Source organism: Neoarius graeffei, chromosome 12 (assembly GCF_027579695.1).
Source record: "Neoarius graeffei isolate fNeoGra1 chromosome 12, fNeoGra1.pri, whole genome shotgun sequence".
Taxonomy (NCBI): domain Eukaryota; kingdom Metazoa; phylum Chordata; class Actinopteri; order Siluriformes; family Ariidae; genus Neoarius; species Neoarius graeffei.
The window spans coordinates 65,684,585-65,700,424 of record NC_083580.1 but is presented as its reverse complement, the minus strand read 5'-3'; the positions used below and the strand labels follow the sequence as shown (position 1 = coordinate 65,700,424).

Genomic DNA, 15,840 nt, shown 5'->3' with positions numbered 1-15,840 from the left:
GAATGTGACTACTATGTATTACAACTGACATGTAAATGTTATATCATCTTCTTAAGTCAGAACCTATTGAACAATGGAAATCAGTGATATTTGCTTCTTTACCTGATGGCTTTAACTGTCCCAAAAGGTTCCTGACAACGCTCATCTTCTCAGCAGTAGCTGAACTTACATGTTCGTGCTCCAGTAGCTTCAGAAGCACATTTAGCTCCTTTACCAGGTGCTCCATGGCTGTGGAAAGAAGGATAAGTGAAGATTTGTACCCAAGTACTGCTGCTGTAATCAGAAAGACTGCCCTGTTCTTGTCCCAGGTCTCTTTTACACAAACATGCTAATACAGAACATCCTTTCAACACAGTGAGTTCTGTTTGACTTTACAGTGGTGCTTGAAAGTTTGTGAACCCTTTAGAATTTTCTATATTTCTGCCTAAATATGACCTAAAACATCATCCGATTTTCACACAAGTCCTAAAAGTAGATAAAGAGAACCCAGTTAAACAAATGAGACAAAAATATTATACTTGGTCATTTATTTATTGAGGAAAATGATCCAATATTACATATCTGTGAGTGGCAAAAGTATGTGAACCTCTAGGATTAACAGTTAATTTGAAGGTGAAATTAGAGTCAGGTGTTTTCAATCAATGGGACGACAATCAGGTGTGAGTGGGCACCCTGTTTTATTTAAAGAACAGGGATCGATCAAAGTCTGATCTTCACAACATGTTTGTGGAAGTGTATCATGGCACGAACAAAGGAGATTTCTGAGGACCTCAGAAAAAGTGTTGTTGATGCTCATTGGGCTGGAAAAGGTTACAAAACCATCTCTAAAGAGTTTGGACTCCACCAATCCACAGTCAGACAGATTGGGTACAAATGGAGGAAATTCAAGACCATTGCTACCCTCCCCAGGAGTGGTCGACCAACAAAGATCACTCCAAGGGCAAGGCCGGTAATAGTTGGCGAGGTCACTAAGGACCCCAGGGTAACTTCTAAGCAACTGAAGGCCTCTCTCACATTGGCTAATGTTAATGTTCATGAGTCCACTATCAGGAGAACACGGAACAACAGTAGTGTGCATGGCAGGGTTGCAAGGAGAAAGTCACCGCTCTCCAAAAAGAACATTGCTGCTCATCTGCAGTTTGCTAAAGATCACGTGGACAAGCCAGAAGGCTATGGGAAAAATGGTTTGTGGACGGATGAGACCAAAATAGAACTATTTGGTTGAAATGAGAAGCGTTATGTTTGGAGAAAGGAAAACACTGCATTCCAGCATAAGAACCTTATCCCATCTGTGAAGCATGGTGGTGGTAGTGTCATGGTTTGGGCCTGTTTTGCTGCATCTGGGCCAGGACGGCTTGCCATTATTGATGGAACAATGAATTCTGAATTATACCAGCGAATTCTAAAGGAAAATGTCAGGACATCTGTCCATGAACTGAATCTCAAGAGAAGGTGGGTCATGCAGCAAGACAACGACCCTAAGCACACAAGTCATTCTACCAAAGAATGGTTAAAGAAGAATAAAGTTAATGTTTTGGAATGGCCAAGTCAAAGTCCTGACCTTAATCCAATCGAAATGTTGTGGAAGGACCTGAAGCGAGCAGTTCATGTGACGAAACCCACCAACATTCCAGAGTTGAAGCTGTTCTGTACGGAGGAATGGGCTAAGATTCCTCCAAGCCGGTGTGCAGGACTGATCAACAGTTACCGCAAATGTTTAGTTGCAGTTATTGCTGCACAAGGGGGTCACACCAGATACTGAAAGCAAAGGTTCATATACTTTTGCCACTCACAGATATGTAATATTGGATCATTTTCCTCAATAAATAAATGACCAAGTATAATATTTTTGTCTCATTTCTTTAACTGGGTTCTCTTTATCTATGTTTAGGACTTGTGTGAAAATCTGATATTGTTTTAGGTCATATTTATGAAGAAATATAGAAAATTATAAAGGGTTCACAAACTTTCAAACACCACTGTATAGTATGTGGTTGTAAATGTGTAACAATTACTAATCATACTATCCAGTGTCACTGAGAAGAGGTTTCTTCCTCATGTTGTTTCAGGAAGTTTTATTTTTCCCCCCTCACCATTATCGCATCTGGCTTGTACATTATAGATCTAAATCTACAGTACTGTGCAAAAGTCTTAGGCACCCTATTTTTTTTCATACAATCTTTGTTATAGATTTCTATTTTATGATTTCTACATTATCGAGTCAGTACAAAAACATTTTAGAGTCCAAACATTAGTTTTTCAGCACAAAATTAAATGTTACAAGAAAAAAATTTGTATCTGAGCAGCATATTATATAATAAGAGACCACTTTTAAATTAAAAAAGAAAACATAATGAAGGCGACTGGGTTTTGGTGCAAAATTAAGAAGAAAGTGGGACAGTCAACGTGTCCGGAAGAACTGTGGCTGGTTCTGCAAGATGCTCAGTATGGCTCATTTCCTTACTACAGCTCATTTCCTTATAAAATTGCACTCATTGTACCTGAGACTACTATTTATTTTAAAACAAAGGGTCGTCTCTCATCTCATCTCATTATCTCTAGCCGCTTTATCCTGTTCTACAGGGTCGCAGGCAAGCTGGAGCCTATCCCAGCTGACTACGGGCGAAAGGCGGGGTACACCCTGGACAAGTCGCCAGGTCATCACAGGGCCGACACATAGACACAGACAACCATTCACACTCACATTCACACCTACGGTCAATTTAGAGTCGCCAGTTAACCTAACCTGCATGTCTTTGGACTGTGGGGGAAACCAGAGCACCCGGAGGAAACCCACGCGGACACGGGGAGAACATGCAAACTCCACACAGAAAGGCCCTCGCCAGCCACAAGGCTCGAACCCGGACCTTCTTGCTGTGAGGCGACAGCGCTAACCACTACACCACCGTGCCGCCGCAAAGGGTCGTCTCGTATCAAATATTGACTATCTTTCTTTTATTATGGCTTATTTTTGAATGTTGAAACATTTCATTTCATTATTTTTAAGCCATTTTTTGGCTTTCTTTACATTTTTTTACATGTGCCTAAGACTTTTGCATAGTATTGTACATCGATACTTCTGTAAAGCTGCTTATTGACTGTCTTTTGTTAAATTGTTATGTGAATTCTACCATCAAAATACAACATACGATTTCAAAAAGCTATTTCAAGATTTAAAATTAGAATGTTCTCAAAATAGGAGTGCTGTAAAGAAAACTAGACATCTATGCATGTCTAATAATAAATGTATTCACTTTCAACGCTTGAAAGCACTAGCCAGTAGCATGGCAGTGAGGGAAAGGTCTTCAGCTGTCGAAACTGGACATCTGGATATTTTGGCTGGCTGATGGAGAAAACTAAACCAAAGCAACAAATGTGGCTTAATGCAATAAACAGGAGGTGATATGGGCATGACCTGAATTGGGTTCATATATCAGTGTTCATCCAAAACTCTGCACAGTTCACAATAGAAGCACTGTTATGAAATTCCTAACAAACACAGGAAACAACACACCAGATGGTCATTTATTTTTGGTATATGCTGTTACTTTCTTAGTAATCCAGGTTTACTGTAAACAGGGCTTGATTTGAGGGGAGATTGTGCATCTTAGCTAGCCCATTTGGATTAACGTCATTGTACTAGTTCGGATATTTAGTATTCATATGTAATCCAAAGGCCGGAACGGTGGTGTAGTGGTGAGTGCTGTCGCCTCACAGCAAGAAGGTCCTGGGTTCGATCCCCGGGGCCGGCGAGGGCCTTTCTGTGTGGAGTTTGCATGTTCTCCCCGTGTCCGCGTGGGTTTCCTCCGGGTGCACCGGTTTCCCCCACAGTCCAAAGACATGCAGGTTAGGTTAACTGGTGACTCTAAATTGACCGTAGGTGTGAATGTGAGTGTGAATGGTTGTCTGTGTCTATGTGTCAGCCCTGTGATGACCTGGCGACTTGTCCAGGGTGTACCCCGCCTTTCACCCGTAGTCAGCTGGGATAGGCTCCAGCTTGCCTGCGACCCTGTAGAAAGATAAAGCGGCTAGAGATAATGAGATGAGAATGAGATATTTAATCCAATCCAGATTTTGGGATTTATATTTTAATTATACTAAATCACAGAATTTGGGTATTACATTAGTAGGCTAGCTAATTAACTAACTGGTTCATATGGGTTTTTCCTAGTGCTATGCTAGTTTTTTTTCCCCAAAGTTAGAGATTAATTTAACCTTTTTCTCTTTCTGAAATAGTTCTAGAGAATTCCAGAACCATTCATTGGCGTGTGATGAGAAAAAAATAAATATGTTGAATAAAACTAAACAGGAAAAATAATATTAAAAAGCGACACTGCTAGATGCAGTGTTTCAAAAAAAAAAAAAAAGAAAACAGGATTGCTAGCTAAGCTAGCGTACCACAGCAGGATCTTGCTGACAGAAGTGTTGCTAGCGCTAGTTCTATGGTAAAGTTGTTAATGCTGAAATTTATCTGGCTAATCATAATCAACATCTCACCGCCACGTGCTTATGAATCCACCAAATTATTTATACAGTTTGTCCACTGACTGCAAATCTTTACTTTTATTATTCATTTAACATTATTTATTTATTGTGCTGCTAAGAATTTAGCACAGCTATTAGTATTGTGGCTTTTGTTGTTGTTGTTAATGATGATGATGTTTTTTGACAGATTTTCACCACAAACTTTAATGAGTCTCAAAATATTACACTTCTTTTTCAGTTTTAAAGGAACAGTCCACCGTACTTCCATAATGAAATATGTTCTTCTCTGAATTGAGACGAGCTGATCCGTACCTCTCCGAGCTTTGTGCGACCTCCCAGTCAGTCAGACACGCTGTTACTCCTGTTAGCAATGTAGCTAGGCTCAGCATGGCCAATGGTATTTTTTGGGGCTGTAGTTAGATGCGACCAAACTCTTCCACGTTTTTCCTGTTTACATAGGTTTATATGACCAGTGACATAAAACAAAGTTCAGTTACACAAATTGAAACGTAGCGATTTTCTATGCTATGGAAAGTCCGCACTATAATGACAGGCGTACTAACACCTTCTGCGCGCTTCGACAGCGCATTGATACCTTCACGCCTGTTTTTTTTCTCTCCCCCGTCCCCCCTAACTTCCGTCAATACAACCAACGTGACCACCAAGACAAGTAGCCTGCACTCCTTGGAACACAGTCTAGTCAGGGGGGCGGGGGAGAGGGGGGAGAGGGGGAAAACAGGAGTGAAGGTATCAATGCGCTGTTGAAGCGCGCAGAAGGTGTTAGTACGCCTGTCATTATAGTGCGGACTTTCCATAGCATAGAAAATCGCCACGTTTCAATTTGTGTAACTGAACTTTGTTTCATGTCACTGGTCATATAAACCTATGTAAACAGGAAAAACGTGGAAGAGTTTGGTCGCATCTAACTACAGCCCCAAAAAATACCATTGGCCATGCTGAGCCTAGCTACATTGCTAACAGGAGTAACAGCGTGTCTGAATGACTGGGAGGTTGCACAAAGCTCGGAGAGGTACGGATCAGCTCGTCTCAATTCAGAGAACAAGATATTTCATTACTTTCTGTGTGGAGTTTGCATGTTCTCCCCGTGTCCGCGTGGGTTTCCTCCGGGCGCTCCGGTGTCCCCCACAGTCCAAAGACATGCAGGTTAGGTTAACTGGTGACTCTAAATTGACCGTAGGTGTGAATGTGAGTGTGAATGGTTGTCTGTGTCTATGTGTCAGCCCTGTGATGACCTGGCGACTTGTCCAGGGTGTACCCCACCTTTCGCCCGTAGTCAGCTGGGATAGGCTCCAGCTTGCCTGCGACCCTGTAGAAGGATAAAGCGGCTAGAGATAATCAGATGAGATGAGATGAGATATTTCATTATGGAAGTACGATGGACTGTTCCTTTAATATTATCCTTTGGTTTCCGTTGCCTCCCCCCTGTAGACTGTCTATGATAAATTGCCATGATTGTGAATGTGAACGAGTGTGAGTGTGAAGATGCCAAGCTTAATGAAGATGAATGATGAATTAATAATTCTTAATAATTAAACATGGAATGACTGCTTGATGGACGGGACATCTATATAGCCTGTCAGTTTGTAGGCTATGAATAAAGGTTGGTATGATATGATGACCCTAGACATAGTTTTCATGGTCATACTTATAAACAGTACTCATATTTATCAAATCCAGTATTAAATGATCATTCAAAGCTGTGTGTGAAATGAAATCTTTTCTCCCTTTTTGGGGGGGGGGGGTCACCAGATGTTAAAATACTAGAACTTTACTTGTGATTGAGATATATTCAAAAGTTCAGTTTAGGAATGTAAAGGGTTTTCGTACACAAAGTTTTTTATAGCTATTCTAGAAGTTAGTTCTCTCACACAGTTTAAATCTACTGAGGTTTTCATTGTTGGTTGGGGAACAGATTTAAATCCCAGCCACACAGAGTATAACCCACATAAGAGAAATCAGCACTGTTTACATCAGAATCATATGAAATGTACTTTCCAAGATTTCCAAGCTATCTAATTCTTAGATAAGGGTAACAAAGGGTAACAAATTCTTCCTTTGGATTTCCACTACCACTTCTTCTTTCTTTCGTATTGTTGCCACACCAGAAAAAAAGCAAAAAAAAAAAAATCATTATCACGTAATAACGTGAAAAGTTTATTGTTGTAACAATATATTTTCACGTTATTACCCCCAACGGGTTGGGCTCATTCTTCCTTCTATACAGCCCCATCCATCCATCTGTCCATTATCGGTAACCATAATGCATTCCTGGGCTGTCCAGGAATGCATTCCCATTGGGTAACTTGAGTTTGACTTACAGCTATGCTCAGCCATTCCCTGGAGGCTGTTGCAGCCATTTCCTACTCGGATTCTGGCAGACTGTTTGACGAGTGACCGATCCATTGACGGTAAACAAGGATCGAGTGGACTTCAGTGGCGACTATGATATTGAATTAATTCAACAAAGTGTAAATTCAATATCATAGTCGCCACTGAAGTCCACTCGATCCTTGTTTACCGTCAATGGATCGGTCACTCGTCAAACAGTCCGCCAAAATCCAAGTAGGGAATGGCTGAGCGTAGCTGTCAGTCAAACACAAGTTACCCAATGGGAATGCATTCCTGGACAGCCCACTCACACGTGAAGTTTGTGCCAAAACTGCAAGCAAAAAGTCAGGGAGCGCAAACGAGAAAGCTGGAATCGCAACCAAAATAAATTACGTCAAACAAAACTGAGAAAGACGCGGAACAAAAATAAAAGGTTTCTGAAGAGTAACAGACTGATATTTTGCACGATTACACGAATAATTTGTTTGCCAGTCTAAAAAAATTGACTTTTTTTTCTTTTTTTTGTATTTTGATTTGTCGTTTTTGTTTGATATTTGAAAAGTATTGTATGAACATTTTGGCACAAAATTGATTCCATACAACCCAAGCATGAAACAGAACTTGATTAAATCATGTAAATGAGCTATATTACCCAGTTTATTCTCCACACACTTCATTCAAACCATAGATTCAAACGTGAGTTTAAAGTTATAACATTATAATGTGAAAAGTTTCATGTTTTAACAAAATAAATTATAGTGCTATAAGGTGAAACCAAATTATCATATATTATAATGTGATACTAAATTATCACATTATAACGTGAAAATATATTGTCTCATCTCATTATCTCTAGCTGCTTTATCCTTCTACAGGGTCGCAGGCAAGCTGGAGCCTATCCCAGCTGACTACGGGCGAAAGGCGGGGTACACCCTGGACAAGTCGCCAGGTCATCACAGGGCTGACACATAGACACAGACAACCATTCACACTCACATTCACACCTACGGTCAAGTTAGAGTCACCAGTTAACCTAACCTGCATGTCTTTGGACTGTGGGGGAAACCGGAGCACCCGGAGGAAACCCACGCGGACACGGGGAGAACATGCAAACTCCGCACAGAAAGACCCTCGCCGGCCATGGGTCTCGAACCCAGGACCTTCTTGCTGTGAGGCGACAGCGCTAACCACTACACCACCGTGCCGCCCCAAAATATATTGTTATAACAATAAACTTTTCATGTTATTGCGTGATACTGATTCTTATTTCGTTTTTTTCTGGTGTGCCAGAAATACGCTTCCATAGTCTCCTGCTTAAAAATGGTGCTAAACTTAAAAATACATGTCAGATACACAACCCCTTCTAGGCAAATCACAGAATCCCATAAAACTGCTGTGATTTTGGGAAAACAGTGAAGCCAATCGATAATGGATCTTTATCTCCATGATCAATCAAAAGGTCACTGAAGGGCACAGCAATCCAGACCCAGGACAAACCAGTTCACAGTTTCGACACTTCAGAGAGGCGTTTCAAATCCATGATTAGTCTTTTCACTGAGAAAGCGCAAAGCTGCCAAGAAATGAAAGCATGCTATCTATTTAGTGCTTACCAGATTCAACAGCTGACAGGGAAGAAGAGCTCACCATCGTCCAAAAACTTTGTGCAGTCAGACATACTATTATAAACCTGAAACTTTCCAGTGAAATGTACAGTAGTCCTACTGTAATGCACAGCACTGGTGTAGGACTGGATTCTCTCCCTGTATTCCATCAAGCTATCTTTCAATACCTCTTCACTATGGCATTATCGGAAGGGTGCTGCTCACTATTTTAACCACCCCTTCCTTCCTACTATATCTGTCCTCTTCCTTTGGCAAAATTTGAGAGAGAAATTGAAGAATAGGGATGATTTTAGGTTTTTAAATGAACAATTCATTGAAAACTCATTTAATTTTCTTCACTCAAAGTGGACACACAGAATCTCACAGGTTTGTGTATGTCTTAAATCAGCAGCCTCAACTGTCATGACTTGTAACTTGACTTGGGCTCGGGCTTATAAGTCTCAGACTGGTAAATAAGCTCAAGATAACCCATAAATCAAAATATATTATTGCAGCTTATACACTCTCAGAAATAGAAGTACAGTCCATTTCTGTCCCCCAAGGTACAATCTACACTAACGTACCCCCTAGGGCTCGTTATTGAACCTCAAGGTAACTATGCGTAACTTTTCAGGGCCAAAAAGGTACATATATATTCCCAAGCGTTATATAAAGGGTACAGATAAGTAACTTAGAGGGTACTGCCCCAATGACAAGCCATTGTACCCCTAAAGGTACAGTAATGTACTTCTGAGAGTGTACCGCTGTTGTTGAATATGTGAATCTGAATTTTCTCTAATAACGATCTATAATGTAATATAAGCCTCATAATAATCATCACTGATATGTTTTCTGTGAGGAGACTTTTATTTAGCCTTTATGGAAAGAGTCTCCAGTGCTTTGTAATGTTCAGAGGTAAAGCAGTTCCTTTGAGTTTTCCTCAGTGAAAAAGCGTAAGGACAGGATGTTATGCTTTGTGGTTTCTCAGGAACAAGCTGAATTTTATTATTCTTATGAATGTAAGTGATAAGAAGAACTAACTTGATTTTTAAGGATGATGTCATTATTTAATGAATAAAAAATGGTAAATGTTGGCAGATTGCTGTGTTAGAAGAGAAATAAGGCATTCGGGCACAGTCTGTTACAGGAAAGCAACCAACTTGCGGGTGGTACCAGTAAATCTGCCTCTCTTCAGGACATATCACACCACCCTGTCGTTGATTAATTTCCAGTAAAATGACACACCTGAAAGTGATTTATTCCTTACAGAATGTAATTTAATTAAGGCAAATGAACCACCCACCCACCCCTGGTTCCCATTCATGACTTGAGCTTAGTTGCATCTAATGAGTTTTAGACTTGATTTGGATGAGAGGGTGAAATGACTAAAGACTCAAATTAGACCTGAGGCTAAGTAACTTAACTCCACTGATGGTTATATGCTATATAATATAAGCAATCCCCAGATTTCTTACAACCCCAATTCCAAAAAAGTTGGGACAAAGTACAAATTGTAAATAAAAACGGAATGCAATGATGTGGAAGTTTCAAAATTCCATATTTTATTCAGAATAGAACATAGATGACATATCAAATGTTTAAACTGAGAAAATGTATCATTTAAAGAGAAAAATTAGGTGATTTTAAATTTCATGACAACAACACATCTCAAAAAAGTTGGGACAAGGCCATGTTTACCACTGTGAGACATCCCCTTTTCTCTTTACAACAGTCTGTAAACGTCTGGGGACTGAGGAGACAAGTTGCTCAAGTTTAGGGATAGGAATGTTAACCCATTCTTGTCTAATGTAGGATTCTAGTTGCTCAACTGTCTTAGGTCTTTTTTGTCGTATCTTCCGTTTTATGATGCGCCAAATGTTTTCTATGGGTGAAAGATCTGGACTGCAGGCTGGCCAGTTCAGTACCCGGACCCTTCTTCTACACAGCCATGATGCTGTAATTGATGCAGTATGCGGTTTGGCATTGTCATGTTGGAAAATGCAAGGTCTTCCCTGAAAGAGATGTCATCTGGATGGGAGCATATGTTGCTCTAGAACCTGGATATACCTTTCAGCACTGATGGTGTCTTTCCAGATGTGTAAGCTGCCCATGCCACACGCACTAATGCAACCCCATACCATCAGAGATGCAGGCTTCTGAACTGAGCGCTGATAACAACTTGGGTCGTCCTTCTCCTCTTTAGTCCGAATGACACGGCGTCCCTGATTTCCATAAAGAACTTCAAATTTTGATTCGTCTGACCACAGAACAGTTTTCCACTTTGCCACAGTCCATTTTAAATGAGCCTTGGCCCAGAGAAGACGTCTGCGCTTCTGGATCATGTTTAGATATGGCTTCTTCTTTGAACTATAGAGTTTTAGCTGGCAATGGCGGATGGCACGGTGAATTGTGTTCACAGATAATGTTCTCTGGAAATATTCCTGAGCCCATTTTGTGATTTCCAATACAGAAGCATGCCTGTATGTGATGCAGTGCCATCTAAGGGCCCGAAGATCACGGGCACCCAGTATGGTTTTCCGGCCTTGACCCTTACACACAGAGATTCTTCTAGATTCTCTGAATCTTTTGATGATATTATGCACTGTAGATGATATGTTCAAACTCTTTGCAATTTTACACTGTCGAACTCCTTTCTGATATTGCTCCACTATTTGTCGGTGCAGAATTAGGGGGATTGGTGATCCTCTTCCCATCTTTACTTCTGAGAGCCGCTGCCACTCCAAGATGCTCTTTTTATACCCAGTCATGTTAATGACCTATTGCCAATTGACCTAATGAGTTGCAATTTGGTCCTCCAGCTGTTCCTTTTTTGTACCTTTAACTTTTCCAGCCTCTTATTGCCCCGTCCCAACTTTTTTGAGATGTGTTGCTGTCATGAAATTTCAAATGAGCCAATATTTGGCATGAAATTTCAAAATGTCTCACTTTCAACATTTGATATGTTGTCTAAGTTCTATTGTGAATACAATATCAGTTTTTGAGATTTGTAAATTATTCTGTTTTTTATTTACAATTTGTACTTTGTCCCAACTTTTTTGGAATCGGGGTTGTATATATATGTTCTACTTCAATATAGAATACTCATGGACTCTTGAAGACTCCCCCTTTAAAATCAGATGTCTATAGCAAACAGATGCTGACTGCTCTCGCAGAAAGTCCTTATTTGAAATCAGAGTGAAGACTCTTTCCCATTGTTTGGCACTGAGCCAGCTTAATGGACAACAGGTTGTTTCCTCAGGATTCGGTTTTCCTCTCTCCTTGAAAGGCGGAAATGGAAGTGTGCACACGTGGGTGGAAGCCCAAAGGAGATAGGATGAAGGTGAATAGTGGGCGGAAGCTCAGAGAGCGGAGAGTGGGATATATCCCTTGTTGAACATGGCACAATCACAACTCCACGGCTACAATTCTCCAGACGGCCATTGTCTCGGAGTGCACTTTTTGGCTTGGACGAGGGAGTGACCGTCCTGTTTGCGAGGGACAATCATTCCCACACAATACCCTCCACCCCCTGGCCATCATCTGGCCCCACTGAGCCAGTCCAGAAACTTGGTCGAATTTGCAGAAGTCAGCAAAGCTAAAGTTCATTCATTTGTATGCGATTATACACTATACCGCTGGTTCTACTCTAGATATCTTCATTTCAGCCAAAAGAAACTGTAACGTGCAATTAACTCATACTCGTAACCCACCTTTAAACAACACAAACTTTGTAAAACTTTTGGACAGCCTTGAACAAACACAGAAAGTCTGTCTACATAAATCCCAAAGTAAAATTATAAGGTGCCGGTTTAATCATGACGAATGGTTTAACCAAAATCCTAGCCTGAGGTCTCTTTCAACAATGTGCTATTATGAAGCCCAAAAATAGGCAGTTGAGATCACTCTTGAGGAAAAAAAAGACAATGCAATAAGGAGAACTCAAAAATGCAGCACTAACAATCACTCACTCAATCACACAAAACGCATTCAAGAAGCGAGGCAGTCAAGAGCAGCTGTGACATCCAGAACTACTGGCATTGTGGGTCAGAGGATATGTCCTGCAGCTGTGGTTTCCTGTCTGAGCTGACGAAAGCACTTTCTATCAATGCCAACCTTCTGCTTCCTATTCCTCTGCTCTTCAAATGACTTAAAATGACAGGCACGATAGAGGTTTTCCCTCAACCACCAGTGCCATCCATCTGAGCCCTGTTAAAGGTTAAAAGTGATTACACACTTTAAAACATCTACAATGCTTCATTCCTGGTGTTGTCCATTGATCATTTTGGGGACTCTCCAGAACCCGGGGGATTTGTGACACAGGGCCAGGTAGGAGGATTGAGATGTGTCAAAATTAATAAGCACTAGATACAGAATGTCATTCACTCCCTAAGGAGGCTGAGCAGCTGTTCAAGTTATATTCTGCGAGTGGACGTCACGTGCACTAAGCTCCTGAACACACACATGTGAGTGTGGTGCATAGTAGGGGCTTTTGTACACACCACTCAAGGTCATATGGCAGCCTGAGCAAACGGTTGGCATAATTTAATGCTGACTCTTTTGGAGTTAGTGAATGACAACTTACTAGGTGGAGTCAATTACAGGCAAGCAACAGGCCACATAACTGAAAAGGGAGGGGATGGAAGCTTTGGGGATTATAGTGTAGGCATTATTGGCTCAGCAATCCTGGGAAAAAGAATGAGCTGAACTGTGGAATGAGTGGAATATCTGAAAGCAGAGAATGTGAATGTTAATGGCAGCCTGATAAATATCTCTAGAAATTTATAGAGATATCATAGTGCATAGAAATAATGCCAACAATATCCGAAGGGCCACTTCACACTAATTATATTTTCAAGAGATTCATGTGAGAGTAATACAGTGGTGCTTGAAAGTTTGTGAACCCTTTAGAATTTTCTATATTTCTGCATAAATATGACCTAAAACATCATCGGATTTTCACACAAGTCCTAAAAGTAGATAAAAAGAACACAGTTAAACAAATGAGACAAAAATATTATACTTGGTCATTTATTTATTGAGGAAAATGATCCAATATTACATATCTGTGAGTGGCAAAAGTATGTGAACCTTTGCTTTCAGTATCTGGTGTGACCCCCTTGTGCAGCAATAACTTCAACTAAACATTTCCGGTAACTGTTGATCAGTCCGGCACACAGGCTTGGAGGAATTTTAGCCCATTCCTCCGTACAGAACAGCTTCAACTCTGGGATGTTGGTGGGTTTCCTCACATGAACTGCTTGCTTCAGGTCCTTCCACAACATTTCGATTGGATTAAGGTCAGGACTTTGACTTGGCCATTCCAAAACGTTAACTTTATTCTTCTTTAACCATTCTTTGGTAGGACGACTTGTGTGCTTAGGGTCGTTGTCTTGCTGCATGACCCACCTTCTCTTGAGATTCAGTTCATGGACAGATGTCCTGACATTTTCCTTTAGAATTTTCTGGTATAATTCAGAATTCATTGTTCCATCAATGATGGCAAGCCATCCTGGCCCAGATGCAGCAAAACAGGCCCAAACCATGACACTACCACCACCATGTTTCACAGATGGGATAAGGTTCTTATGCTGGAATGCAGTGTTTTCCTTTCTCCAAACATAACGCTTCTCATTTCAACCAAATAGTTCTATTTTGGTCTCATCCGTCCACAAACCATTTTTCCAATAGCCTTCTGGCTTGTCCACGTGATCTTTAGCAAACTGCAGATGAGCAGCAATGTTCTTTTTGGAGAGCAGCAGTTTTCTTCTTGCAACCCTGCCATGCACACCATTGTTGTTCAGTGTTCTCCTGATGGTGGACTCATGAACATTAACATTAGCCAATGTGAGAGAGGCCTTCAGTTGCTAAGAAGTTACCCTGGGGTCCTTTGAGACCTTGCTGACTATGTGTCTTGTACGCCTTGTTCTTGGAGTGATCTTTGTTGGTTGATCACTCCCGGGGAGGGTAACAATGGTCTTGAATTTCCTCCATTTGTACACGATCTGTCTGACTGTGGATTGGTGGAGTCCAAACTCTTTAGAGATGGTTTTGTAACCTTTTCCAGCCTGATGACCATCAACAACGCTTTTTCTGAGGTCCTCAGAAATCTCCTTTGTTCGTGCCATGTGTTGTGAAGATCAGATTTTGATAGATCCCTGTTCTTTAAATAAAACAGGGTGCCCACTCACACCTGATTGTCATCCCATTGATTGAAAACACCTGACTCTAATTTCACCTTCAAATTAACTGCTAATCCTAAAGGTTCACATACTTTTGCCTCTCACAGATATGTAATATTGGATCATTTTCCTCAATAAATAAATGACCAAGTATAATATTTTTGTCTCATTTGTTTAACTGGGTTCTCTTTATCTACTTTTAGGACTTGTGTGAAAATCTGATGATGTTTTAGGCCATATTTATGCAGAAATATAGAAAATTCTAAAGGGTTCACAAACTTTCAAGCACCACTGTATATCATGTCAGATCAGTATGCTTCGTGAAGAAGACTGAGCAACTGCTGTGCTTGTCCGTGCTTGATTCGGTGCTGCAGTCATGGGAGTCACATTTATACAATTACAGTCACAGCCTCAACCAAAACAGACCCTTTCCCCTGACTGCCCCGGGGGAGTGGCCACACGAGTGGCACAGGGTGGCAGCTGCTACCCTTGAAATGTGCCATTTAAATTATACCCCAACCCCAACATCATTTTTTTTTTTATACTTGGGACTCTCTGACAGGAAAACACTCTGCTATCGGGTTTTACGTAAGACTCGTAAGGGTTTCTCCAGAAAGACAAGCTTTAACAAGCTTTGAATATTTAACATTTTTTAGTGCAGTTGGGAACTATTTAACAGTTATTCCACTAAATCGAGTCATACATGAGCTGACAGCTGATGAGGCACATAGCACCAAGTTGGCTATAAGCCATGTATGACAAGGTTGAGCGGAATAACTGTTTTATTCTATCCACATTCACTGGATTTTGAATAACAGAGCATTTTTATTTTTAGCAAATTCAATAAATAAAAACTTTATACTGTCAGGTACGAGGTAGGTGGATGTATGTGCAGAAGTATATATTTAATAACAACAGTGAAGATACGGTATATACATGAGTGAAAACAGACACACAGGCAAACAGTCCAAATTGGCAGGCTAAATCCAAAACGTTAAACATGCAAAGGATTGGGCGAGGCGCAAACAGGATATCAGAGACAAAGCGAGAACGAGAATGAGGAACAGGTACAAGGAAACCAGGAAATCAGAAACATGGGTAGTAAGGCTCGGTGATGCATACTGATGTAGCGTAATACTTCGCACAGATCGTGCATCAGCACAGTCCTTAAATAGGTGCACGTATAGCTCCTTAATTGAGTTCAGGTGCGCGTCGTTAACGGCACG

At 40.8% G+C, this 15,840-nt stretch overlaps 1 protein-coding gene across 2 annotated transcripts in view; it reads right to left on the bottom strand.

Moving 5' to 3' along the window:
• Nucleotides 1-15,840, bottom strand: part of afap1l1b (actin filament associated protein 1-like 1b) — a 72,088-nt gene that overhangs the window by 44,977 nt on the left and 11,271 nt on the right. The window contains exons 1-2 of one of the 2 annotated variants that reach the window (XM_060936256.1): nt 8,445-8,573; nt 103-228 (exon numbers count right to left, since the gene is read on the bottom strand). In XM_060936256.1, the coding sequence (XP_060792239.1) occupies nt 103-228; nt 8,445-8,481 (163 nt within the window). In that variant the 5' untranslated portion in view covers nt 8,482-8,573. Of the gene's footprint in view, nt 1-102; nt 229-8,444; nt 8,574-15,840 lie in introns of those variants that run through there. The other variant, XM_060936257.1, reaches the window with a different exon arrangement.